The sequence below is a fragment of the Pseudopipra pipra genome, chromosome W (assembly GCF_036250125.1).
Source record: "Pseudopipra pipra isolate bDixPip1 chromosome W, bDixPip1.hap1, whole genome shotgun sequence".
NCBI lineage: Eukaryota > Metazoa > Chordata > Aves > Passeriformes > Pipridae > Pseudopipra > Pseudopipra pipra.
Window position 1 is genome coordinate 3,160,282 of NC_087580.1, and position 25,193 is coordinate 3,185,474.

Consider the following 25,193-nt stretch of genomic DNA (forward strand, 5'->3'; position numbering starts at 1 on the left):
GTGTGGGCCCAAGGCCTTGCTGGTTTCGGGCTCACGGCCCGCCGGCACCATCCCAGCGGCCTGACCCCCCTCCTTCCCCTCTCTCCAGCCTCTCCTGCCTTTTCTGGCAAGGTGTCATCCAAGGAAAACCCCGGTTCTCAGCAATGGCACCTGTGGCACGGCTGCAAGGCTCGAGTGGGCCAGGCAAGAGCAGGAGCACCAAGAGCCTGAGGAGCCAGGAGATGCCCTGGCTGGGCATCGTGCTGCTGCGGGACGAGCTGACACCTCTGCACAGTCTCTGCCCGTCCCTGCCAGCCGACTTCTGCCCAGGCTCTGGGCACGGGGACGCAGCACTGACAGTTTTCAGCCACCGCGCTGTTCCACAGAGGCTGTGATGTCACAAGGCCCTTGCCTGGCAGCCAGGAGATGGGCAAGGCAAGGCAAGGACGGAGCCTCTGAGCCACCAGCACGCTGTCCCCAAAGGCTGGGGTGGCACAGAAGCCCAAAGTCCCTGAGCTTGGCAGAGACTTGTGAGATCAACCGGTGTCCAGCCTACGCCCCATCCCCAGCACGTCAAGCAGAGCACGGCACTCAGTGCCATGGCCAGTCTTTGCTTAAACACCTCCAGGGACGGTGACTCCACCACCTCCCTGGGCAGCCCATTTCAATCCCTGTTTCTCTCCAAAAAGTCCTGCTCCTGTCCCTGACAAACAGCCCCTGACAGGCAGGTCCTCGTGTCCTCTTGTCCTATTGCCTGTTGCCTCGGAGAAGGGGCTGACCCCCACCTGGCTCCAGCCTCCTGTCAGGAAGTTGTGGACAGGGAGAAGGTCAGCCCTGAGCCTCCTCTTCTCCAGGTTGGAGAAGCCCAGCTCCCTCAGCTGCTCCTCACAGGACATGCACTGCAGACCCTTGCCCAGCTCCATTGCCCTGCTCTCCACCCACTCCAGCCCCTCAAGGTTCTCCCTGAATTGAGGGGCCCAGAGCTGGACACAGCACTCCAGCTGTGGCCTCACCAGTGCCCAGTCCAGCAGAAGCATCACTGCCCTGCTCCTGCTGCCACACTCTTTCTGATCCAGGCCAGCCTGCCCTTGGCCTTCTTGCCCACCCGGGCACCCGCTGGCTCAGGTTCAGCCTCTGTCCACCAGCACCCCCAGGGCCTCTCCCATGGGGACCCTTTGCAGCTCCTCTGCCCCCGGCCTGGAGCTGCAGGGGGTTCTTGTGGCCAGAGGCCCCGAAAGCACCAAAGGCACACTTTAACCTCATGCCCACAGTCTCTGCCCAGAGGTCCAGCCTGTCCAGGGCCCTCTGCACAGCCTTCCTGCCCTCCAGCACATCCACACTGCAAGCCAGCTTGGGGTCCTCTGCCAATTTGCTCATGGAAGACTCAATGCCCTCCTGCACATCCCCACAAAAAATAGGCAACAGGACTGGGCCTGTTACCCAACAAGTTCCAGTGCTTGACAAAGGAGCCCACCCAGCAGTGGGGAGAAACTGCTGGCAGGAGATTGAATGGGGGCAATAGACAATGGATGATGGACAAGTTCTGGGCCATGGCCATTTGTTAGAAAAACAAAGTAAAAGTTTTAAGGTCTGCCATATTTCAGTGGTCAGAGACCTGGCAGAGAAATCTATTTTTGAGACCTGGACACCAAGAAGGCAGAATTTCTAAACTACTAAGACCCTTAGAGAAACCAGAGACAAAGACAAAACTAACACAGACAGTTACTGAGGCTCTCCCTATCTAGGGAAAAGACAGTTCATTTGGATACATGTCTGGAGTAAAGACAAGTGCCAGAAATATTCAAACACAAAAAATATCTTTTATTACAGTGAGAATAATAGTAATAATCATCTTAGCAAAGAGAATCAAGAACTAAAAAAAGATACAAAATATCTTATTGTGTGGCCTTAAAAACAAATACTACAAACAGCATTTAATACAGTATTAACTAGTGAAAAAAGGGGGTTAAACGGATACCAAAAAAGGTGTCTTAACACAATATTATGGAGAACTATTAACACAATATTGGTTAGTAAAAAGGGAAATTAAAGGGAAATACTGTGAACAACTTATTTATGTAACAATATTCAAGAATAAAAGGGGAATTAAAGTGACACTAAAGGGATATTAAAAAGTTTGTTCTCTCAGTTGCTTCCTGTCAATAACCTGTGCTGACCCCCACAGACAGGCCAGGGCTGTCAGGATCTGCAGCAGCTGGTCGGTGCCCGTGCTCAGCGGGCGTCCCCGCGGAGCCACAGACTCGGTGGCAGGATGAGGATTGCTCAGCTCAGCAGTCCCGACACCCCATTTTATCAGTTCCACATTACACCACATAGGGCCAGTACCCAGAATAAGGTGATGCCTGAATGGCAGCCAAACCCCTCCTGATCATCACCTCATGGCAACAGTCTGTGCCTGCCCTACTTGTAGGGCAAGGAGCGAGCGACCCCTGCCCGCATCATCTTCCTCCCATCATCATCTTTCTCACCCCTATGTATGACCTCTACCATTGTGTTTCAAGGGTAGATGTATCCATCTTGCAGTATGTAGCAAAACCAAGGAAGAACTCAGCTCTGATAATAGGGGATATCAAGCTGACTTGCTAAAAAGCACAGTGGACCTTCCAATTAGCTTGTGCCATGAAGTTACATTGTAAACCAACCATACTCTGGCTGGTTTCACATCCTAATATGATTCCTTTCTCACACCTCTATGCTCCATTGATCATCTAATTCAAAAGTACCCCCCTTACACTTTGATCCATTGGGGATGAGGGAGGGAAGCCCCCACACTCAGGGAAGTTATGAGTTATTATATCCATGGACAGTGTCCCGGGCCATGCCACGAACCCCCAACGTCTCCCAGGCCTGTGCAGAGTTCCCGTGAGGGGCAGGGAAAAGGCTTTTTCCCACCTTCCAAGATTGGAAGAGGGGGGATGGGCTTTGATGGGCCATGCCATGAACCCCCAACACCTCGGACAGCCCAGAGCAGAGTTCCTGTGAGGGGCCTGGTAAACTCGGCTCTTCTCTCCTTTCCAGGGCTTGACACCTTCAGCAGCACTGGAGGGGGAGATGGGCCCAGCTGCCCATCAGAGGGATAATGCCAAAGTCCTGCAAAAGCCGCAAAAAGCCTCCTGGCAACCCCAGAATGCAGAAATCATTGACTGTTTCAGTCTCTGACAGGTTCACACAGGAAAAAGCAGGAAGTTGATCCATCAGGAAGAGCCGCAGGGGGGCCGGGGTGGGTGGGAGCAGCGGGATGAGCTCTGCCAGCAGCTCCTGCCTTTCTGCAGGGAGAGGGAAGGGGCGGATCCAGCTCCGGGATCGCTCAGGCTGTGATTCCTGCTGGGATGAGAGCGGGGAAAGGAGTCACCATGTCCCTGTTCCCATCCCAGGGGATGGAGCCGGCTGTGGAGCCCAGGGAGAGTAGGAACTGCTCCGGAATCCCTCCTGATCCTGCTCCGTCCATCCCACCCCAATCCCACTCCATCCATCCCACCCCAATCCCACTCCAGAATCCAGCCCTGATCCCAGTCCACAATTCCACCTGAGCCCACTCTGGAATCCTGCCCTGAGCTGGAATCCCCTTCCAATCCCGCTCCAGCCATTAGGCCCCCCTTCCCCTCTGGAATCCCGGCATCCATCCTGGGATCCCTGCCCAGAGGATCCGGATCCACACACGCTGCTGGGACTCACTGGTGGGCGCGGGGTCGTATCCATTGCCCTCCCTCTTCCCTATGGAAAGAAAGCGGGATCAGCACCCGTGGCACAGGATCCTCGGAATGCTGCCGGGCGGATCCGTGCCCCTTCCCGACCCCCATCCCGGGAGTTATTGGATCAGAGCTTCCAGACACCGACTCCCATGAGGCCGATGATGACGATGATGGCAGCGATGACGGACACAGTGTCCTAGTTAGAACAGCTGGGACCGATTCCTCACTGGATGGGTGTAGCCCAAAACTGTGGATTCTATGGCCTTCCATGCCATTTTCCCAGGAACTGTTGTCAGGAGAGGCCTGCCAGGTGGGGGGGATGTCCTGAGCACCCTCCTACCCTTTTATGGACTGGGCATCCTCATAGCCTTTTTTGGACTGAGCATCCTCATATCCTTTTATGGAATTCCCCACTCTGAGGGAAGAACTAAGCATCCTTTTATGGAATTCCCCGCTCTGAGGGGAGGACTGGGCATTCCTGCCTGAACTGGAGAATATATAAACCTGGAGATTTGGAACCTTTTTACCACTCGTGGGATCCAGAGGAGGACTGCAGTTCACCGCTCTCAACCAGCCTGAGACCACCATCCTCAACTGGACTGCAATCCCCACTTTTGACCAGACTGCAACAGCTCTCCCACCAGCAGGTTTTTTCCCCTCTCCCTTTACTTTGGACTGGGGGTCCCAAGGAACAGCACTTTGTTCATGGCCCAGGGTGCTGGGTTCTACATTTGGGTTTTGTGGATTAAAACCAAATTGCTTGTCTGTATAATCAGACTTATTGGGCAAGGGGGGGCCAAGGGAGGCCCAAGGGGGGGTCCAAGGGGGGCCCAAGAGGGCTGGGCCATGGGGGGAAGGGCTGCAGGGGTCGGATCCCGGAGGAGGAAACCCGCCAAAAGCGGCGGCCCAGCCGAGGGAGGAGCCGAGCGGGAGCACAAAGAAGAGCAGCCAAAAGGTCCTGGCGGTCGCTCGGCAATGGCGGGGGGGGCAAGAGCGGTTTGGGGACCCCCCGTGAGAGCCGGGGGGGAACCCCGGTAGCCACGGAGTGGGGAGAGCGGAGAGGGGCGATCCTGGAGCTGGGGGACCCCCGGAATGCTGGAGGGGGGGGAGCAGAGAGGGAGCGCTGGGCCCCTTAAGCGGGGGTCCCGGAGAGGGGGAAGGCCTTGGAGTGTGGAGAGGAGGGGGGGCCTTGAGGCGGGGTGGGAACCGAGAGCGCCAAGAGGTTTGTGAGGGTGGGAGGCGAGAGAGGAGGGCCGGCCGGCCCCGGGAGGCAGAGTGGGGAGAAGTGAGCCCTGGGACCCCCCTGGCAACACTAAAGGGGACCCTGGAGAGTGGGAACCCCCCGGAGCCGCGGGACCCCCGGCAGCCTGGAGAAGGGGGACCCCCAGTGCAGGCAGAAGTGCCATCAGGCCAGACAGGGGGGACCCCCCTAACCCCAGAGAGCAGAGAGGGGGAATTCTGGGAGGGGATTTTGGGCTGAATGTTGGTGTTTTGGGGGTTTTTATGGGCACAAGTTACCCGGTGAGTCCTAGAGCTGGACTTGGGCAGGAGGAACCCCAAAGGCAACGCGCTCACACCTTGTTTTTCCCCCCCCCATCAGGATTTCTGCTTCCCAAAGCTTGGGCGGATGGAGGAGGAGGCTGCAAGGAAGAGGAAGATGCTGCGGGCCCCCCAGGCAGGTGAGGAGGAAGTCAGTGCCCCTTTGGGTCGGTCTTTTGTCTTTTGTGGCCGTCCTCCTGGGGCCAGAGTGGGGGGATGTCCTTGGGCTTCCCTGTGGGCCGGAGGTAAATCCCCTGCATGTCCTTGTTGCTTCCTGCCCCAGGCCCCGAGGTGAGGCCGGAGAGCGCGGAGGACAAATCCCGGCGACAGAGCCTGGTGGGAGAGGCCGTTTTGAAGGGCTCCCCGGCGCAGGAAGGCAGCGGGGAGGAAAAGGGCCGGAGATGCCCCCGCAGGAGGGGCTGCAAAGCCAGCCCAGGGGGCTGTGAAGAGGAAAGAGCCAGCGTGTGCCGGGAAGGCGGCCAAAGCTTGAGGCGGAGCTGCGAGCTGGTGGTCCCTGAGCAGCCTCCCAGCAGGGAAAAACCCTTCAGGTGTTTGGAATGTGGGAAGAGCTTCAGCAAGAGATCCGACCTCCTAAGGCACCAGCACATCCACACTGGAGAACGGCCCTACACGTGTGGGGAGTGTGGAAAGAGCTTCACTCAGAGCTCCCACCTGCTCCGACACCGGATGATCCACAGTGGGGAAAGGCCCTACATGTGTGAGGAGTGTGGGAAGAGCTTCAGGAACAGGCGCACCCTCCACAATCACCGACGCATCCACAGTGGGGAAAAGCCCTACACATGTGGGGAGTGTGGGAAGAACTTCAATCAGAGCTCCACCCTGCTCCGACACCAGATGATCCACAGTGGGGAAAGGCCCTACATGTGTGAGGAATGTGGGAAGAGCTTCAATCAGAGCTCCAACCTGCTCCGACACCAGATGATCCACAGTGGGAAAGGCCCTACACGTGTGCGGAGTGTGGCAAGAGCTTCAGGGACAGCTCCAGCCTTTGCAAACACCGTTGCATCCACAACAGGGAATGGCCCTACAGGTGCTTGGAATGTGGGAAGAGCTTCAGCACAAGCCCCAAGCTGCTCAGCCACCAGCACATCCACACTGGGGAACAGCACTACACGTGTAGGGAATGTGGGACAGCTCCACCCTCTACACCCACTGTCGCCTCCACATCAGGGAGAGGCCCTTCCACTGTGGGGAGTGTGGGAAGAGCTTCACGCAGAGCTCTTCCTTGACCTCCCACCAACGGACCCACCGGTAAGAGAAGCCCCGAGTGCCCCGACTGCGGGAAGAGCTTCGGCCGCTGCTCCAACTCCATCAGCCATGGGAGGACCCGCGTTGGATGATCCACAGGGACCCCCGTTGGGCACAGACCTGGTGTGCTGGTTTAATGGTAAACCAGCAGGGGAAATGTCAGCGGTGACACCTGGAATGGGATGGAACACCTGGAAAGGGAATGAGAATGCCTGGAATGGGAATGGGGACATAAAGAATGGGATGGGGACAATAGCAATGGGATGGGAACACCAGGAATGGAAATGGGAACACCTGGAATGGGAATGGGGACATTGGGAAAAGACTGGGGACACTAGGAATGGGAATGGGGGCAGAAGAAATGGGAATGGGGACACGTGGAATGGTGAGGGAACACCTGGAATGGAAATGGGAACACCTGGAATTGAAATAGAGACACCTGGAATGGGAATGGAGACACCTGGAATGGAAATGGGGACACCAGGAATGGGAATGGGAACACCTGGAATGGAAATGGGAACACCTGGATATGAAATGGAGACACCTGGAATGGGAACACCTGGAATGGGAATGGAGACACCTGAAATTGGAATGGGGACACCAGGAATTGAAATGGAGACACCTGGAATGAGAACACCTGGAATTGGAATGGAGACACCTGGAATGGGAATGGGGACATCAGGAATGGGAATGGGGTCACCTGGGCTGGGAATGGGAACATTGGGAATGGGAACATTGGGAGCAGGTTGGGGACACCAGGAATGGGAATGGGAACATTTGGGATTGGAATGGGGGCACCTGGAATGGGAATAGGGAAAACAGAGGTTGGATGGGAACACCTGGAATGGGAATGGGGACAATAGGAATGGGAATGGAGACCCCTGGAATGGGAATGGGAAAACCAAGAACTGGGAATGGGGAATTCAGAAGTGGGATGGGAACACCAGGAATGGGAGGAGGGACAATAGGTATGGGGACACCTAGAATGGGATGGAACACCTGGAATGGAAATTGGTTCACATGGAATGGGAATGGGAACACCTGGAATGGGAATGGGAACTCCTGGAATGGGAATGGGGACACCTGGAATGGGATGGGAACACCTGGAACAGGAATGCAAACCCGTGGAATGGGAATGGGAACACCCGGGCCCGGGCTGTGTCCCTGGTGAAACAGGAGGCCAGGCCCAAAAGAGTTCACTAAGAAATTTGGGCCTGCTAACAAGCTCCCAACAGCCAAGACCATCTGTGCTCGTTCTGTTCTACTGACTGGAGCAAAGCTTCAGAGAATAGTACAGGAACATGTCCTGGGCCTAGAGGGGATAAATTAGAGAGACAGCAGGATCAGGGAGACATTGGAAGAGGAGGAATAGGCCGGGAGCCAGGGCTTTTTCCAAGCTTCAGGGAGCGGGTCAAGAACAATGGAAGAGAAGGAAGGTCAAGCTGAGGAAGATGAGTTGAAGCCCCCAGAGCCATGGAGGAAGAGTGGAAGTCCCCTCAGGATTGAGGGCCAAGAGAAGCACCGCCCCAAGCCCCGCCTGAGCTCCACCTATACTCCGCCTATTCTTAATATGCAGAGATAGATGTTGGAATCACTTGAATATGCATTTAATCACAGCTGAAGATTGTATAAAAATGCTGATTTTGTGTGAAGCCTTGGAGCAAGTTTGTCCAGCGCGAGCTGGCTTGCTCCCAATGTTGAATAAACAAATACCTGGCTGCTTAAAGATAAAAAAGTCTCTGAGCAGTTTCTCGGACCGATTTTTCGGATTCAGCGCCCAGTCAGTCCCAGGAGGATCCCAGTCACTCCTGGTCTCTCCCAGTATCTCCCAGTTTCCTCCATGTGGTCCCACTCATTCCCAGTTGCCCCCAGAAGCTTCCAGCATGATCCCAGTTGCTCACAGCCACTTCCAGTCATCCCCAGTGCACTCCCAGTTGCTCCCAGGATGATCCCAATCACCTCCTGCATGATCCCACTCACTCTTGATATGATCCCAGTATGACCCCAGTCACCCTCCGTGTGGTCTCAGTTGCTCCCAGCATGGGCCTAGCTGCTCCCACCGTGATCCCAGTATGATCCCAGTTGTCCCCATCATGGTCCCAGTTGCTCCCAGTTGCCCCTAGCACAGATCCAGTCACTCCAAGTATGATCCCTGTCTTCCCTCCTGACAGTCCCACTCAATCCCAGTTGCTTCTCTTGTACATCCAGTCACTCAATTTCTTCCAGTTGCCCCCAGCCTGGTCCTAATTCCCCTTCATGTAGTCCCAGTCACTCCCAGTACAGTCCCAGTTACCCCCACCATGGATGCAGGCACTCCCAGTATATCCCAGTAGAGCCCTCAGCATGCTCATAGTCCTTCCCAGTCACTCCCAGATGCCCCAGTAACAGTACAGTTTCCACCACTATGATCCCAGTGACTCCAAGGCACTCCCACTATATCCTATGTGGCCTCCAGTTGCTCCAAGTAGCCCTCAGTGTGGTCCCAGTTGCTCCCAGTATGATCCCTGTTGCCCCAGTTCTCGTCCTGGAGGGTCCCAGTGTGCTTGGATCCTGCTCCCGGGGGGTCCTGCTGGGTCCCAGTCCTGGTCCCGGTGTATCCTAGTGTCCCAGTCCATCCCAGTCCATCCCAGTCTGTCCCAGTCCATCCCCGTCCGTCCCAGTCCATCCCAGTCCGTCCCAGTCCCTTCCCAGCAGCCGCCGCCGTTTCCCGGGTCCTGCCCCCCCGCCCCCCCAAGATGCTGACGGGGGTCGGGGCTCCGTCTTTGCCTTCGTCTCCATGGGCCTGCCTGGAATGAAGGGGCCGCTGGGACACTGCGGGACCTCCTGAAACCAAAGGAACCCTGGGAGAATTTTGGGTACTCCTGGAATCAAGGCACAATTGGGACACTGCAGGGCCCTGTGGAAAAAAAGGAACCTTGTGACACTGTGGAATTCATGGAATCCAGGGGCCTTTGTGACAGGGGGGCCTCATGGAACCAAAGGAAGCCTGAGGTGTTTCAGAAGGTCATGGAATCAAGGGGCCACTGGGACACTGCAGGGCCTCTGGCAATTAAAGGAACACTGGGACACTGGGGCAGGACATCCCCCCTGCAATGGCCCCAAGACAATGCCCCATTTGCAAAGGGGTCAGTGCTGAGCTGAGAGGGGGCCAGGACAAGGCAGGAGATGTTGGACCCCAGACTGCTTTGACCCCAAATGAAGCCCCTGATGGTGAGGGAACCCCTGGAGTCCAAGGACTGTCAGACCCTGGGTTTCTACCAGAAAGGGCCAGTCCTCTTTCCCAGGGGCAGGTTCTTCCAACAGAACCCTTCTTGGGGGGTGTGTGGAGATTCCTGCCTTGGCTGGGGACCCCCCCAAGGTCACTGCTGGAGGTTGAGAGTAGAGATCTCCCCATGAGTGCTGGTCTGGGGGAGTTCCATCCATCTCTAATTAAGAATTATTGCTTGTTTACCAGCTTTAGTAGAATTGCTTCAACAATTGCTTTAGTGTAGTGCCCTGTCCTATCTTATCCTGTACTCCTGGTAGTTTTAGTGTTTCTATTGTTCACTAATTAATTCTGACTAAAACATTTTGTGTCATCATTTACAAAAATAAATAATTCATTTTCTATCAATTGATCTGATTTGCCATCATTAAAGCCTGGGGGACAAACGTGGTTCAGTCCCCCCTCTAGAATTGCTCTAAATTTCAGCTGTTGGCACAATGCAAGGCTGAGATTGGATCCAGCAGTCCCCAGCACTCCAGAGGAAGTTGGGAGCTCAGGGGGACCACCCCCCTTTCCCAACCCCCAGTGCCCAAAGACCCCCATGGGACCGTCCATCCCTCCAGACCACCCCCCTTTTCCACCCCTCTCCCTGTTCCTCCCACTTTTCCATGGTCCCCTCAATCCCCAGCCACCCCAAGATCAGTTTTGGGGTCTCAGCCCCCACTTTTTCCCCCTCTCCCACCCCTTACACATCATTCCCCCAATCCCCAGCCCCCTCCTGCTCACTTTGGGGGTCCCACCCTCCCCTTTTCCCCACTCTTCTGACCTCTCCCACCCATTTCCCATCATCCCCCAATCCTCAGCCTCCCTCCCCCTCCACTTTTGAGGGTCCCACTCTCCTCTCACTCAGTTTGGGGTCCCACCACCCCTTTTATCCCCTCTGACTCACCGACCTCCCCCCTTCCCAACCTCCCTCTCACCTGAGAGCTCCTCGCCTGCAACGGGGGAGGCTCCCAGTATCACCAGAGCCCATGAAAGTCCCCCAAAAAAAAGGGTTAGGTGGAGTCCTGGATGGACTCTGAGTGGGTTTGGAGGTTCCTTGGGGGCTGTGGGGTGGTTTAAGGGGGTCCCAGCACACTTTGGGATGTGTTGGATGCCGTGTTGGGGTGCAGGTGTCCCCCCAAAGCCCCCCCAGAGCAGGGTGACACAAGGGGGGGACACAGAGGGGTCCCCATTCCTGATCCATCCTGGAACAAACACACTGGGGGCAACTGGGATCAGAGTGGGAGCAGCTGGGCCCCTGCTGGGCTCATACTTGGACCAGACTGGGAATGACTGCAATAATACTGGGAGTATGGGAGAGGGACTGCAACCATACTGGGGATGACTGGGATCAAACTGGATTCATTGAATCCACTGGAAGTGTCTGGAATTTACTGGGATCATTGGTGGTGACTGGAGTCATAGTGGGATCATACTGGGAGGAACTGGGACCATGCAGGGGCAAGTGGCATCCTCCAGGCAGTGCCTCCCATTTCTGAGGAGAGAGTTAAAAAACCCCACACCCCCCCACAGCCTTTGGAGGGTCTTCAGCTTGGAATGTGGATCTGCTGGTTGGTTCTTTTGTGTGGGTGTCATGGTTTGAGATAGTCCCAAAATCCAATTCCCTAGCTCCATCCCCCCTCCCACATCTCAATCCAATGTGAGATGGGTTTTTTCAGACAAAACACACCAGACTCAAAGTGGGGGAAAGGGAATATATTACAATGACTATACAAATAAATACCATATCACATTATACACACGATCACAGCTATCTCTACCATGACATATAGTATTTACATATAGTATTCACCTTCCAGGTGACACTGGCCAAGGCCCCAGCACCTGCTGCCACGAGCTGTACACAGCTCCCCTGATGTTCAAGGTCTGACAAGCTTAATAAAACAGCTCCCACCAGAGGTTTGGTCTGATCCCCCTGATCGGAGGGGAAACCGTGTCTATGGGGGAGGAAGGCATGCTTTCTGCACCTCCTTTTTGTACCTCATCAAAACCACTTCAAGATTTGGACAAAAATCAAAGGATAAGCGACCAAGAGGGCTCCTGATAGCCTTAAACAAAGCAGATGTTGGATCCTGATTGCTCCCTTTGGGCTAGAATAGTCCCATTCCCTGTCAGAAAACTGCCTGAAGCCAGACACAGTCCCACGGAGAGCTCAGCCCTGCACTTGGCCACTGGAGCTGTTCTACAGCTGACGCCGCCTGACAGGGTGGCAACAGAGCCCCTCTGCTCCCTGTAGCTCAAAGCTAGTGGGCTCTGGGCACAAAGGGGTGAGGCCAGGAATGGGCGGGGGAATCCAGAGCAAGGGGCTACGGGGATCGTGTCGCTACTCTGAAGGGGACCTTCCATGGGCAGTCAACGGTATTTATTTCGGAGCGGGCCGTAGGGGTGCGTGGGGAGAGCTCTCGACTCTGCAGTTCCTCACGTGTCTGACAGGGCGTCTTGGGAGGCACTGCAGTTCCCCCAGCTGCTCCAGATCCATAGCACTGAGATTTCCTTCTTTCCTTCCCTTCTTCCCTCCCCAGGGTCTCCTGTGGTGTTCTTCTGGTATTGGGTGTAGCAGGAGCCACCCCCAGGGCTCTGCATGGGGCAGGCTGGGTTGTGGCAGTCTAAAAATGTGTAATTAATAAGGAAATTGTAGATTTTGCATATAAGTTGTTGTATTGTATTGTACTGTGCGTATGTTCTGTCCTTTCATTGGTTGATACTTGACGCAGTACCGTATAGGGTTATGTTCAGCCCCTATCTCCTATGATTGGTTGTAATTTGCATGCTCCGCCTAAACCCCATCTTCTGTTCCAGTGCCTTCCTTACCCACGTTATTTAAGGCTGGAGCCATTTTGCGCAGTGCTTTTTGTGCCCTTTTGTTCCTCCCTTTAAGCAGTTCAGTTGCCCCTCTACTTTTATAACAAAATCGCCTTACCAGCTGCACCCAGAAAAGTTGGGGAGGTCTTTATTCAAGCGCTGACCTCCGCACTGGGTGGTACCTGCTACTCCTCAGGTGATTGGACAGAGCCATTCGTCGGTGTGAGTTTGGCATTCCCCACCCAAAGTGCTACAGGAGTGCCAAGCTATTCTGAGGAACGGGGAGTTGTTACGAAGACTTGACCGGAGCCCTGCTTAGAGGGGCTGGGAGAGGTCCAGCAGCATGGAGTGAGCCTGGCCAGTGCAGAGGGGCCCCGAGCAGGAGATGAAATCTCTTGCAGAGAGGCGCCACTTGCCACAACAGCAAACGGGGAAATCTTCCTCTCCCTTCAGGTCAGAGGTAGAAGTGGATGTGATCAGTGGTGTTCAATCCCCCTGCAATGTGGAGGTGGAGATCCAAACAACCTATAAACAGACTGGCTCGAGCAAGGGAAGGCTGGGATGCTGCGACAATTATTGTGGCATGGTACTAAGGCAGGCCTGGTAAATCCAGATCAGATGCTCTGGCACCTCTGTTAGGAGGCAAAGTCATCCCAAGGGCTGGAGGCTTCTGCCCGGATGATGTCAGGAGGGGCTGCACTCACTGGTGTCTCTGAAGGTGTGAATCTCTCTGGGATTCTCCTGGTTCTTGTGCCATTTCCCGAACAACATGGGCAGGAGGAGGGCTTTGCTGTCGCTTGTGGGAGAAACCTGCCTCTGGCTTTAGAGTGTTTTGAGAAAGTCCAGCTCAGACCTGCTTCATTTTCTAATGAGGGAAGTTGTCTTCCTCCATAGGCTGAAAAGGCCAGGAGCAAGTTACCATGTGTGTACATTCCCATACTTTCCTTTTGCTGTGCAGAGGGGCTTTGGTCCCGTGGAAATGCATGGGGCAGAGGACAGGGGACCTTGGGATCAGGTGGCAATCTTGGCTACTGGAATGTTTCAGGATTCTTGTCTGCAAGCTGCAGTTGAGTGCGTCGTATCACTACTGAAGCAGAGATGCTCCCCTGCCGCTCCCATCAAGTGGACTTGCTTTTGGGGGTCTTGTATTTCTTTCTTATTGTCTTTCACGAATCCAGGGAAGAATGTGTGCGATTTTCTGGTTCTTCCCCTCACCTAATCCCCTAGCTGCTTTTTGGAAGGCCTCTTGCAGAACCTGATCCTGAAGCAGTGCTTTCAGGGTTACCCATCATCGTAACGTCTCTGCATCTTGTTTGCAGACAAACCTCCTGTTAAAACTGCCAGAGCTTCCAAGCTGACTGCAGGCAGCAGTTGTAGAGCCCACGGCACCAGCTCCTAGGTCAGCAAGGAGTGCCTTTCAGATGCTGTCTCTCTCCCTTGTAGATCTCTTTGTGCTGCCCCAGTCTTTCTGATCTGCCTCATCCTTGACTTCTCCACCCTGCTCCCTGCCATTGCTTGAGAAGGAGTTATCTGCAATGCCTTTGGGCACCAGGAGCCCAGAGACTGAAGCTTTCCAGCAAGAGCCCCAGGCCTGTACAGCAGCTGTAAATTTCCCTTGTAAGAGCACTATCATCTTTCAGCCCAGTGTTTATTTAGCCCCATTGTCTATGTTGTACAATGTGGCTGCTTCAGAGAGCCGCTGTGGTCCTTCCACCTCTCTCTGCCTGGCCTGGCTGTCCTCAGGGCATCTTGCCAAGCTCTCATGTGGTGCTGCTGACCCCTGGGCTGGTGTCATATATCTTTTCTAGAAGAAGATTTTTTTCAGCAAACGCCCTGTGGAGGACAGCAAAGCTGCAGAGATGAGCCCACATGTCAGGAGAGAGCCTGGCTGTCCCAAGAGCTGGTGCTGATGGGGGCCAAAAGTGCCCCTGGTCTCCCCCCATCCCAGTCAGCAGTGGGCTATCAGGATTGAACTGTGAAGTTTGTTAACTCCTCGGCAGCATGCCTGTGGGGTGGGGAAGACAGGGCAGGGGAGCGGCTGGATGGTGAGAGAAGGGCTTCCAGGTGTTCTGGATGAGATGTAGCAAAGCCATGGGGGCCATGTGCTGCTGCAGCCCAGCCTTCCTGGGTGCACTTCAGGAAAAGTGTTCTAAGAAAGACCTTCCCTCAAAGCAATGGCCTTGGCTTTTCTGGCTGCTTTTCCCAGAGGAAGCAGCATGTCAGCAAAGGAATCAAAGCTCAGGGGATTTCCAGTGAGAAGGACACTGGGAGGAGTTGGGTATGTATTCTTCCATCCCATAAAATGAGAAAAAATGGGCCGGAGTGAGAGGTGAGGGATTTCCAAAGTTCTGCTCATCTCTGATGTCTCCCCTCCCTGGCATGGAGGGATCCAGTGCCTCCGGTGCAGACCCGAAAGCTGTGCTGCACATCCTGAAGGTGATTGTCCTGCTTCTGGTCAGGACAGTGTTAATTTGGGCAGTATCCAGGAGGGGGCACAGCCAGGACATAGAGGTTATTCCTCATTTTGTCAAGGATGGGGGAAGGGGTCTCTTCCAGGTTGTGTGCGTGGTGGCAAAGTTGGGCACCAACTGGTGAGCAATCACGTGTGAGTCATTTGCCTCCCTTGTACACTCTGTTATTAGGATTGTTTCTGTTACTGTTCTGTTGCTGTACTGTTTTCTTATTTCATTGCCGTTTCCAGTAAGTTGTTCTTATCTCAGCCTGCGATCTTTACCTTTTGTGCCTCCAATTGTCCTGTCCAGCCTGCCTCAGGATGGAGGGGGAGTGGGAAGGAAAGGAGGAGTGGGAAGTGAGCGAGTGGCGCACGATTTGCATGGTTTCAGTGAGAACACTAAATTATGGAACACCCGTCTTAAACACATCATCGTGGCTGGGCTTCTCGAACGAAGATTTCAGAAGGCTCTATCCACATTTGTTACAAGCACGCTGGTGGCTTAGGAGGCCAATGCGAGAGAGACATATCCGATTGCAAAAGGCACAGCAGAAAGACTCCCTAGGTGGTATATTCTGCAAGACATGATTCTTTCTGCCTTGTCTTTTCTCCTCGAGAGGGATTCTGCGTGCGTTCTCAAAGGAAACAGCAGCGTTAGAGATGGTGTGTCTCCAGGCCTCCCGATTTGAGGCCAGAGTAGACCAGTTCTGTTGATTGATATGGCCGAGGCTGAGATGTTTGTAGCTATAATTGTCTACAACGTGGAATAAATAATTCTGATTACAGTATTTTAGTATTTCTTATTTTATTATTTTAATAACATTTCTTATACCATTACTATCTATTGCTGAATATATATAACAGGTAATAATGTATTATAAAGTATTACTTCTCTCTATATTTCTATATGATATTTCTATATATATTTCTATATTTCTATATATACTTCTCTCTATATATATTCTATATTTCCATATATATGTCTATATTTCTAATAATATTTCTATATTATTATAACTCTCATCTTCTTAGCTAAATCATTCACTCAGGTCTGAGAAGGCGTGTCGAAAACAAGGATGCCTTGGCTAATAAACGCAGTGCTAGTCTTCCGTTCTGCTTGAGCCAGGGCCATAATCCAACGCCATCATTGCCAGAGTGCCCTGAATGCTTGTCTGACGTGAATCTCTGGGGCGTGGAAACCCTCCTCTTCTTCTCTGAAGGGCGGCAGTCTGTGTGCTGCCCAAACTGGCTGTGGCAATCACAGCCCCGCCATGTTGATCTTCTCTGCTCTCTCTGCCTCTGTCGGGTTTGCTCCCGAGCAGCCCGGAGCATGAGAGCCTGCTTGGAGCTGGCTTTGGAGGGCCCTGGAACTGCAGTATTCACTAAGACTTGGTCACAACGTGGAGGACTTGTTCTCTCCCTCTTTCTCTTCCGCAGTGAGCGGTCATAGTCTGTGTACTGCACAAACCGGCTGCCAAGGTTGTAAGTTCCCCGCACGGATCTGCTTGGCTCCCTCTGCCTCAGCAAGGTTTGCTCCTGAGCAGCCCTGGGAGCGGGAGCCCACCGGCAGATCCTCTTGGAAGGCCTTGCAGCTGTGCTATCCCTAGGACCACGGTCACGACTTGGAGGACCAGTTCTTCTCTCTGAAGCGTCCTCATAGTCTGTGGTGTCCCCAGACCAGCTGCGGAGATCCCTGCCCCACAGAGGGAATCTGCTCCGGGACCGCTCCCTGCCAGTGTCCTTCATGCCCTGCCAAGAGAGCTGTGGAGAGTTCCTGCCCTTTTCTCCTGAAAGGATCAGAGCAGTGGGGAACCCCTACAAGTTCTGGGACAGGACAGTTTGGGGCCTCCAAAAGGCTCTTTTGGAGGGCTACTAAGACCAAAAGGCCAGAGGCGCACAAAAGGGATGGATCCAGGTGGGATGCTTTGAGAGGGAGCAGCGTTGTGGCTGGGAAGAAAGGTGCGGTGTGTGAGGGGCAAAAGAGAAATGCTGAGATCCCAGAAAGAAATCCACTCTTCCTCTGATGCCCTGACCCATGACCCCAAAGTTACCTTAGTCCTACCAGTCAGAGCCTGTGGTCCAACAGAGCCCGCCTGCTTGCTGCTGGCCACACACTGACTGAGGAAGGAAGGGGCATGTGATGGTGCCAGTGAGGAAGAAGGCCTTTCTCCAATTCTCAGATCAGAGCATCTGGAGAAAAACAAAAGAGGGATCTCAGTTTAGAGCTGTTGTTGCAACCTCCTCTGGGGTTCAGTCATTTTCTCAGAGAGGCTTCTATGACAGAGAGAAGACTTAACCAAGGACACTAATGGGAAACTCAGCTAGGGTCTTCCCACCAAGTTTGCCTCTGTCCCAACAAAAACCTCATCTCTATACCTCCCACAGCCTCCATTTCCTAAATTCACAGACTTGTTTGGGTTGCAAGGGACCTTTATCTTGTTCCACCCCGCTGTGGTGGGCAGGAACACCCTCCACTATTCCAAGGTTTCTCCAAGCCCTGTCCAACCTGGCCTTGAACACTTCCAGGGATGGGGCCCCCACAGATGCTGTGGCAACCTGTGCCAGTGTCTCAGCACCCTTACAGCAAAGAATTCCTTCCCAATATCTAATGTAAACCTGCCCTCTGTCAGCTGAAAACTGATAGCCTTCATCCTGTCACTACATTCCCTGACAAATGGTGCCTCCCCATCTTTCCTGGAGGTCCTCTTTAAGTCCTCTTATCTACAAGAGTCAACATCAGAGACCAGGCAAGTAGCAGATTCCATCCGGGCCGCAGCCTGAAGCCCAGTAAAGGACAGACACGGAGTAGTTCAGATTTGACAGCACTGAATAATGCAGGTAGTAATTTCATTTGATGAGAAAAACACTCCAGAAGGTGAGAAGCACAACTGCAAATGAGGAAAAGGAAATGTATTCTGAACATATTTGAATCCTGGTTATTACCTGGCATAGAACAGCAGGTAGGCTTGCTGCCTGAGAACTGTGTCAATGGAACACAGCTGCACAGATTCATCGTCCATCCGGTACCACAATCCATTGCTGGCCTGTAAAAAAAAGGCAAGGATCTCTCCATGGTTTCTCTCCAAAAACACAGGTAGGAAACTGCCAAACCGAGAGCATGTCAAAACAAATGCAGTCCAGCCACTAAGGAGGCCTTCTGCCCCAAAACTTTGGCTATCAGTAACACTGACAGGAAAGTTTATCTTCCCCAGCACACATTTTTCCCCATTGGGAAGGAAGTTGCTCTTTTACCTTTGTGTAGCAGAAATAGTGTCCTCCATGACAGCTGACACCACTGTGCACCAGGACAGCACATAAGGAGTAGAGGAGTGCTTCTCCATCTGCCTGAGACATGTATGGGCGAAGATCCAAGTACTCCGGATACTCTACAACCTACGGAGAGACCAAGAGGGCTCAGAAATGACCCTGGTCTGTGACACGAAATAGCCTACCAAGGGCAGGGGCCAGTCCAGGGGTATCAATACATCTCTGGGGCTCATGAGCACTTGGTTTTCCATAAAGCAACATAACATCGTTTGGGTGGCAGGAAACCCTTCTCAGTCAAAGCAGCCCTATCAGAGCACAGTGCTTGCCTGTCTTCCCACAGGAACTTTCCACTCCCCAGAAGGGACCCCAAAAAACCCAACACAAGCAGCTTGTGACAAGCATACTGCTTTAGGAAATCTGCTTCTTGAAGAGAAAGCTGCACACCAATAGTGTACACACCTTGCTGATCTTCCCACCAGTGAAGCAGTCAAACCTCTTCAGACACACAGTGAGAACCTTGGGTGCACAGTGGACAGTGAACCTCTTAGTGGCGGCAACATTCTTCTCACACCTTGAAACCAAGCACAGAGCACAGCGCTGAAATGCACCCTATCTTCCACCAAGGCAGTCAGACAACCTTTCTTGTCTCCTGCATCCTTATGCTATTTTAAGGCAATTCGGTGCCATATTTAAAACAAACAAACAAACAAACAAACAAACAAAGAAAAAACCCCAACCCCCCTCCCCCAAAAAACCAGACAAACAAAACTGTGTCTCATCAGTGTGCAGTAAACTTCCACGAGAAGATGACTTCTGCTCAATGACTTGTAGCCCCCTCACACAGAGTCTCGTGTTAATATGTTGTTAGTAATCATCTTACTTGCTACATTTAAAGCAGTTTTCACCATCCAGGTGCTCAGGTGTTACAAAGTCCTCCAGAGCTGCAGTGAGGGATGAGGCTGCCTGGAGAATTGAGAAATCGGTGCACTGAGCTACAGCAAATGCCCTGGCCCAAACATTTTCCAGGAGCTGACAAGAAAAGCCCTGTAGCTGATGCTGAGGAGACCCGCCATGAATCTGCAAGCTGTATCCAGAAGGAGCCAGAAAAAGAGTGTGGTGCTGAACATTTCCCCTGTCCCAGAGGTTCTCAGGGGCAATCAAGAGCTCCCTCTCTGTATCACCTGCCATTGAGCTACTGATGTTATGTAGGGTCATCAGTAGTGAAAACAATCCAACCCATCAGCCTGGAAGCCAGACAGGTGTTGAAGGAGGGCAAAGGAAAGAAGGATGAGGCTATGTCAAGGGTGCAGAGCGCATAATGGGTGCTTGTCCAGCTTCAAGCCAGCACCTACAGAGAGACCAGTGCCATGGCCTCTGCAGGAGGACAACATCCCTTCCCCTTCCCATCCACGACCAAGACCTCTTGTGTTCACAGTATATGCTTTCAGGACAAATGTGTTGACTCTGAAAAGCCTTGCCATGTCTTGAAGCACAACTGCAAAACCTCTTACTTTGATATCCAAGGGGACATCCAGGAAGGCCTCATAGGAATCAGAAATGGCTTTGCAGCTGAAGCAGATGACTGGAAGGAAAAATCAAAATGCCGAGCAATGGTGAGCTGAACGATGGTACTGCTTTGTGCTCATTGTACCTGTCCTGCTAGTCCCAGGGCCAGCTGTTGGGCACAGGCAGACAGAAGGGCACAGGCAGTGCCAAGGAGAGCAGCTGTTGTAGAAACATACCTCTGGATCTCAGAAAGCCTCCAAATATTTGATGGACAATGGTAGTAGATTGAGATGATATGTCCAAGCTGGAAACAAGTCGTAAGACAGAGCATTACTTCCTCCAAGCCCCGGCTGTAGGTTTTCCTTGATGAGGCCACATCAAGGAGTCCAAAGGGCTCAGAACTTTGTAAAGGTAACTTGCTTGTGCTTACTCGTTGCTTGCACTCAGACAAGCTCTCTGCATGGCATTGACAGTACAGCATAAGAAGTCATGGGCATCTTCCTCCCTGCCAAGCTGAAAATGTTCTCCTATGACTAAGAAACAGGAAGTTAGTAGTTGTCTCCTACAGGAAGGGAAGAAAACCTCTCAAAGAACCTGAAATCACATACATCTGAAACCCCTGAGAACAGCCCAAGGCAGGATGGCACTGACTGAATGCAGGACCTTGTTAACATGCGCTTCCATGATGCACATCATGCAGAAGCCTTGTTGGCGACCTGAGGAGGGAGGGAGAGAAGGTCCTCTGGTTAGCAAAATATCCCTAGTGGTGGAATACTCCTCTTCTTCCACTCCCACTCCAGTGCAATATGCCACTCCTCCCAGTGTTTCAACAAGCACGGGATGTTTTAGTGCATAGAAAATGTTCTTCAGAGGAATGCTAAACTGAGGTTTTAACTTGCAGGAATGGAGACCCAGAGCTAGAAAGATGTGCCTTCATGAAGAATAAGACAGCTGGATAGGACAGGTGGCTCCTGAGTGTACAAAGAACACAAGTTCTGGGGCTGACAAAGGGCTGCTTTTCTCCTAAATCAAATTTCAGGTTCTGGGAATCCTTGGCATTTGATGAACAGATTCACAGGGAGATGTCCCTAAGAGTACTCACAGGCCTGGCTGTGCTCCCGGGAGAGCAGATAGTTGGCCAGCGGTGGGGTGTATGTCAGGCATTGCAGGACAGCATTAAGGAAGCATGTGTTGCCCACATTGAGGAGTCCTGCTCCAGCACTCTGTCTTTGCTGCCAGACCATGCAAATCTTCTCGGGGGGAAAGAGGATCCTTTGTGGCGGAGTCATTCCCTCGGCAATGACTGCAGGGAAATTCCATTTGAAAAGAGATGAAATGAGGCACAAAGGCATATTTAAACAGTGAGGTCTCTACAGGAGCACTCAGGACCATCTGCTTCAACTGCCAACCCAACAACATCAGGGGAAGCTTAAACAGTGCCATTTAAATTTACTGTTTTGGAAAAATCCATTCCCCTGTTTACGTTGCTGAGAGTCCAACAAACCCACAATCTGATTTCTGGGCCGCAGGCTACCTTCCTTTCTCAGTAGAGTTCTAGACTGGATTATCAGTAAAGCCATCCCTTTTCCTGATTGTAACTTGTTGAAAACAAGTAAATACTGAGCATGGAAGGTAACCCAAAGGATGGCAGACCTCTCTACGAGCAATGGCAGCTTTCAAAGTCTTGTACCTGGTGTCAGAGGAGCGACAAAAGGTGTTTTCCTGGGTCTAATTGTAAACACGGGGGTCAGTTTGACTGCTCTCAGGAAACATCCCAGAGATCACTCTAGGTTGTGAGCACATCATTCTGGGATTTGACCCCCAGCCATGTCAGTTGTCTGTGGCAGTTCACAAAGTCCAAACCTGCTGGTGAAGCTATTACTCACAGGAGTCGTTCCCTGCTGTGGCCATTGCCTCTCTCAGGAAGAGAGTGCAATGCTTTAGATGACCAAGGATGTCTTTCTCTCCAGAAAGAGAACAGCACCAATCCCGTCACCTAGTTGCAAAGAAATTACTGTAGCTCACCGAAAGTATCAAAACTCTAAATAAACGCAGAACGGCATCCCCCACCAAGTCTTTCAGTGGTGCTCGTAACTGCTGCTGAGCTGCAGCTCACGCCCTTATGATCAGTCGCGGGGCACCAACTCACAGCGGGTTCAAAGGCCCTTTTGAAATGCTCCAATGGACGTTACCTTCTCTGAAGAGGCCCTGCTGCTCTCCTGACACTGCTTCAGCAACAGAGCCCTCTGGCTTTCCCACCTCCTAGGAGTGACCGTCTTTCAGCCACTACTTTAACTGCTGCCTTTGCTGCTCTCCTTTTTCTGCCTCCCTCCCTCCCACAGCAATCAAGGTGGGCTGAGCCCATCCCCTCAGACTACAGTCACCTCCCTGCTTACCTATCCTAGGCTATGGAAAAAAAACCAAGAATCAGCAAACTGGAATTCTAGCCTAGGTCATACCTGGCCAGCCTCTAAAAGTTGTAACAGCTCAGCCTACAGCTAGGAAGGTATAAATCAGCCTATACTTTTATCCCATATACCCTGCTCTATGATCTGGGCCAAAAGTCAAAGCATTACCTTTGAAAGAGGAGGAAAGTTGAGGAGAAATGGTCAGTAAACAATAAACCATCCAAAAAAGGCAGGCACACAAGTAGCAAAGGAAGGAGCTGAGTTATCCCGAAGGCCAACTCTGTCCAACTGATTTTCGTTGGCGCGCTCCTCAGGATACCGGATGGGTGCCACATCTCTGCCCCTTTGTGACATGGGGTCACATGGAACCCCATGGAACCCCATGGAACCACATGGTTCTTGGGCACAGGAACCCACATGGCACGTCCGCCAGGTGGAAGCCACTGGACCTCCCCCCGTGCTGGTGGCAAAGGGCTCGTCATCCTCTGACAGAGCTCCCACACCTTCCCTGAGCCACACGGCCTGAGGAGTAAAAGCCTGCTCAGGGCTGTAACTGAGCCAGGTCACAGCTTTTCTGGCCCCCAAGACGCTGAGGGTTTCACTGCCACTTCTATCAGGGAGACTCTTAGCAAAGCACCTGGACTCTTATGGGTTCATTTCCAATTAATTTCATCTGCCCCCAGGGTACAACCATGGGCTGACCCTGAACTGGGACTGCCAAAGGAACCCTTCAGAGGCTGCGCTGGGAGGACCTTGGCTGGCTGCTGGCCCCCGCCCAGCTGCTGTCTTGTCCTCAAGCTCTGAAAACCTTCCGGGATGGCTTTTTAGCAGCTTCCCATTTACTCCTGCCGCTAGGGTTGGTTAGGTTTTGATCAACCGCAGCTTTAGCCAGACTCCCACTCTGGATGGTGAGGGCACGCGCGTGTTAGGCGGAGCTATCCCCTGCACGTCCGGCGCCGAAATAAACAAATACCGGCTTAATAGCACCTGTGGCTGTTGAGTTTTACTGCTGTTGCCTTTTCCTGGCATCAATGGATAGAGACAGTTCTGTCCCTGCTGCACTTGGCCTATGTTGTTTTGGGCTTGTTGGAAATCATAAAACTTTTCTAATTTTTTTAGTGTTCCTAATTAACTTTTTGATTAGTTGTTTTTAACACACATCATAGGCGGTGCGTTCAGCCTTAAATCAACTTTAGCCAGCATGGAGTAAAAATTGTCATAAGCTCCTTTGAGAGAACACAGCCTGGGAAAAGTACTAAAACTGTAAGTTTTGTTGAAGTTAACCCTGTTACGCTTCAGTGGAGAAAGCCTGTCAGAGAAAGATGTCCTGTTGAAGGAGGAGATCTGGAACACAAGATTTATGGACTACAAGGACCTTCTGCAGAAACCAGCAGCTAAAGAAGAAGACTAACAAAGGCTCAGCATTTGTGTCAGAAAATCCCTAGGGGAGGGAAAATATACAAAAAAGATTAAAGATATGAAGTTATTACAGTAGAAAGGGAGAAATTAATAACCAATCCCACATAGAATACTAATTAATGAAAGGGAGTGAGTGATGTAATTTGGAAGCAATGAACATTAATTCCTTTGTTTGCCAAATCTGTATAAATAGGTGAAAAGCGATGTCTTGCTGTCAGTAAGGAGGCAGGATTTTTGTCAGCCACATGCACCGCAGGGCTGCAAATAAAAGTAATCCCTTGCTTTCTAACGCTAAAAAGCCAATTTGTTAGAGGGTCCTATTTATCCCGACAGTTTCAGAGGTGTTTAGCAACAGGAAGTCCTCTGGACACCTGGTGTAACCTCTGCTCAGCAGGCAGATAGTGTTTCTCATGAGCCAAGGATGCAGCTGGTTGTTATTTAACAACACTTGACCTGGCTGGTTTGGCCCCTGCCTGGAATGGGGCATCAAGTTTTACTCAGTTCTTCTCAGGACAGGTGGTTTCACTCCTGCCCAGCTCAGCACAGTTCATATGGCTCCTGCTCCACTCCGAGGTGTTTCTTCTTTTAGACTTGGGGCATCCAGCTCGGGCATGACTTTGCTTGGATGGCTTTTTTCATCACGTCTTGCAGCAGCTGGTTTTATCCCTGTCATCCTTGGGGAGGCTCCTTGTATCCCTTACCCAGACAAAGGATCTGCATTTACTCCTGCATTACACCTCTCAGGTGACCTTTTTATGCCCCTGCCCTAACCTGATGTCCAGGTCCTGTATTACCGTCCTCCCAGCAGCACTTCAGGAGCTCTCTGATGAAGACAATCAACAATGGCACTCGTGAACAGTGCCTCTGCTCCTGCCTCCTGCTCATATGGGGGCATTTTAGGACAGAAACAGCTGTGCTCTGTGACCAAGCTGGTCCTATATGAGTCCCCTTTGCCCTCATCGTCAGTCCCTGAAGGTCCAGTGCACCAGGAAGACCCCTTCTCCCCCTCCCTATCAGCCTTCCCATTTCCAGGCCCCAGGCCGACTCCTTTGCTCCTCACAGGCCTTGCAGGTCACAGGCACCTGCCTGCCAGGCTGGGATGGCCTCACAGCAGCACAGGGCAGCACAGCAGCACACAGAGCCCCATCTTAATACCAAACAGACTCTTCTGCCCTGAAAGGGCCACTCCTGTTCTGTTAACGTGTTTCAAGTCTAGATTAAGATTGTTATATTGACATGACAAACCAAGGATTAGCATGTGCCCTGGCCTGCAGAGTGATCAGGTCCAGGTGATCAGGCATCCTAAGCTGAGCTGTGCTGTACAATTCGGTGCTAAAGGGCTTACAAAATCTTGCTATGCTGGTGCTGCTTATAGAAATCTTGTGTTACTCAAATCATGGTATTCTGGGCTATAGTGATCATACCATGATGTTAAAAAAAATGAAGCTTTAATTGTAACTATGTCATGGTTTGAGATAGCCCCCAAAAATCCAATTCCCTAGCTCCATCCCCCTCCCACATCTCAACCTAATGTGAGATGGGCTTTTCCAGACAAAACACACCAGACTCAA

General features: G+C 52.3%; 1 protein-coding gene and 1 long non-coding RNA gene across 2 annotated transcripts; both read right to left on the minus strand.

The window, feature by feature from the left end:
* Window positions 1-3,816: 3,816 nt before the first annotated feature.
* On the minus strand, window positions 3,817-19,835 carry LOC135404789 (ubiquitin carboxyl-terminal hydrolase 17-like protein 3). Its single transcript, XM_064639523.1, has 7 exons — window positions 19,801-19,835; window positions 19,170-19,252; window positions 18,749-18,860; window positions 18,275-18,415; window positions 17,966-18,066; window positions 17,074-17,212; window positions 3,817-3,888 (listed from the first exon to the last, which is right to left on the minus strand). The coding sequence occupies exons 4-7, from the start codon at window positions 18,374-18,376 to the stop codon at window positions 3,817-3,819; spliced, it is 414 nt and encodes a 137-aa protein (XP_064495593.1). The 5' UTR covers window positions 18,377-18,415; window positions 18,749-18,860; window positions 19,170-19,252; window positions 19,801-19,835.
* A 594-nt stretch (window positions 19,836-20,429) lies between these two features.
* On the minus strand, window positions 20,430-22,525 carry LOC135405939 (uncharacterized). The gene is made up of 4 exons (XR_010426115.1): window positions 22,372-22,525; window positions 21,682-21,791; window positions 20,898-21,098; window positions 20,430-20,511 (listed from the first exon to the last, which is right to left on the minus strand). It is a non-coding gene; the product is annotated as an uncharacterized LOC135405939 (long non-coding RNA).
* Window positions 22,526-25,193: the final 2,668 nt, after the last annotated feature.

Excerpts from the sequence above, each read along its gene's own strand:
- LOC135404789 (XM_064639523.1), bottom strand. The coding sequence starts at position 18,376 with ATGTCTCAGGCAGATGGAGAAGCACTCCTCTACTCCTTATGTGCTGTC. Across the intron at positions 18,067-18,274 it reads ACTATTTCTGCTACACAAAG|GCCAGCAATGGATTGTGGTA; the intron begins GTAAAAGAGCAA and ends TTTTTTTTACAG. Across the intron at positions 3,889-17,073 it reads CTCTGACTGGTAGGACTAAG|GACACTGTGTCCGTCATCGC; the intron begins GTAACTTTGGGG and ends TGTTCTAACTAG.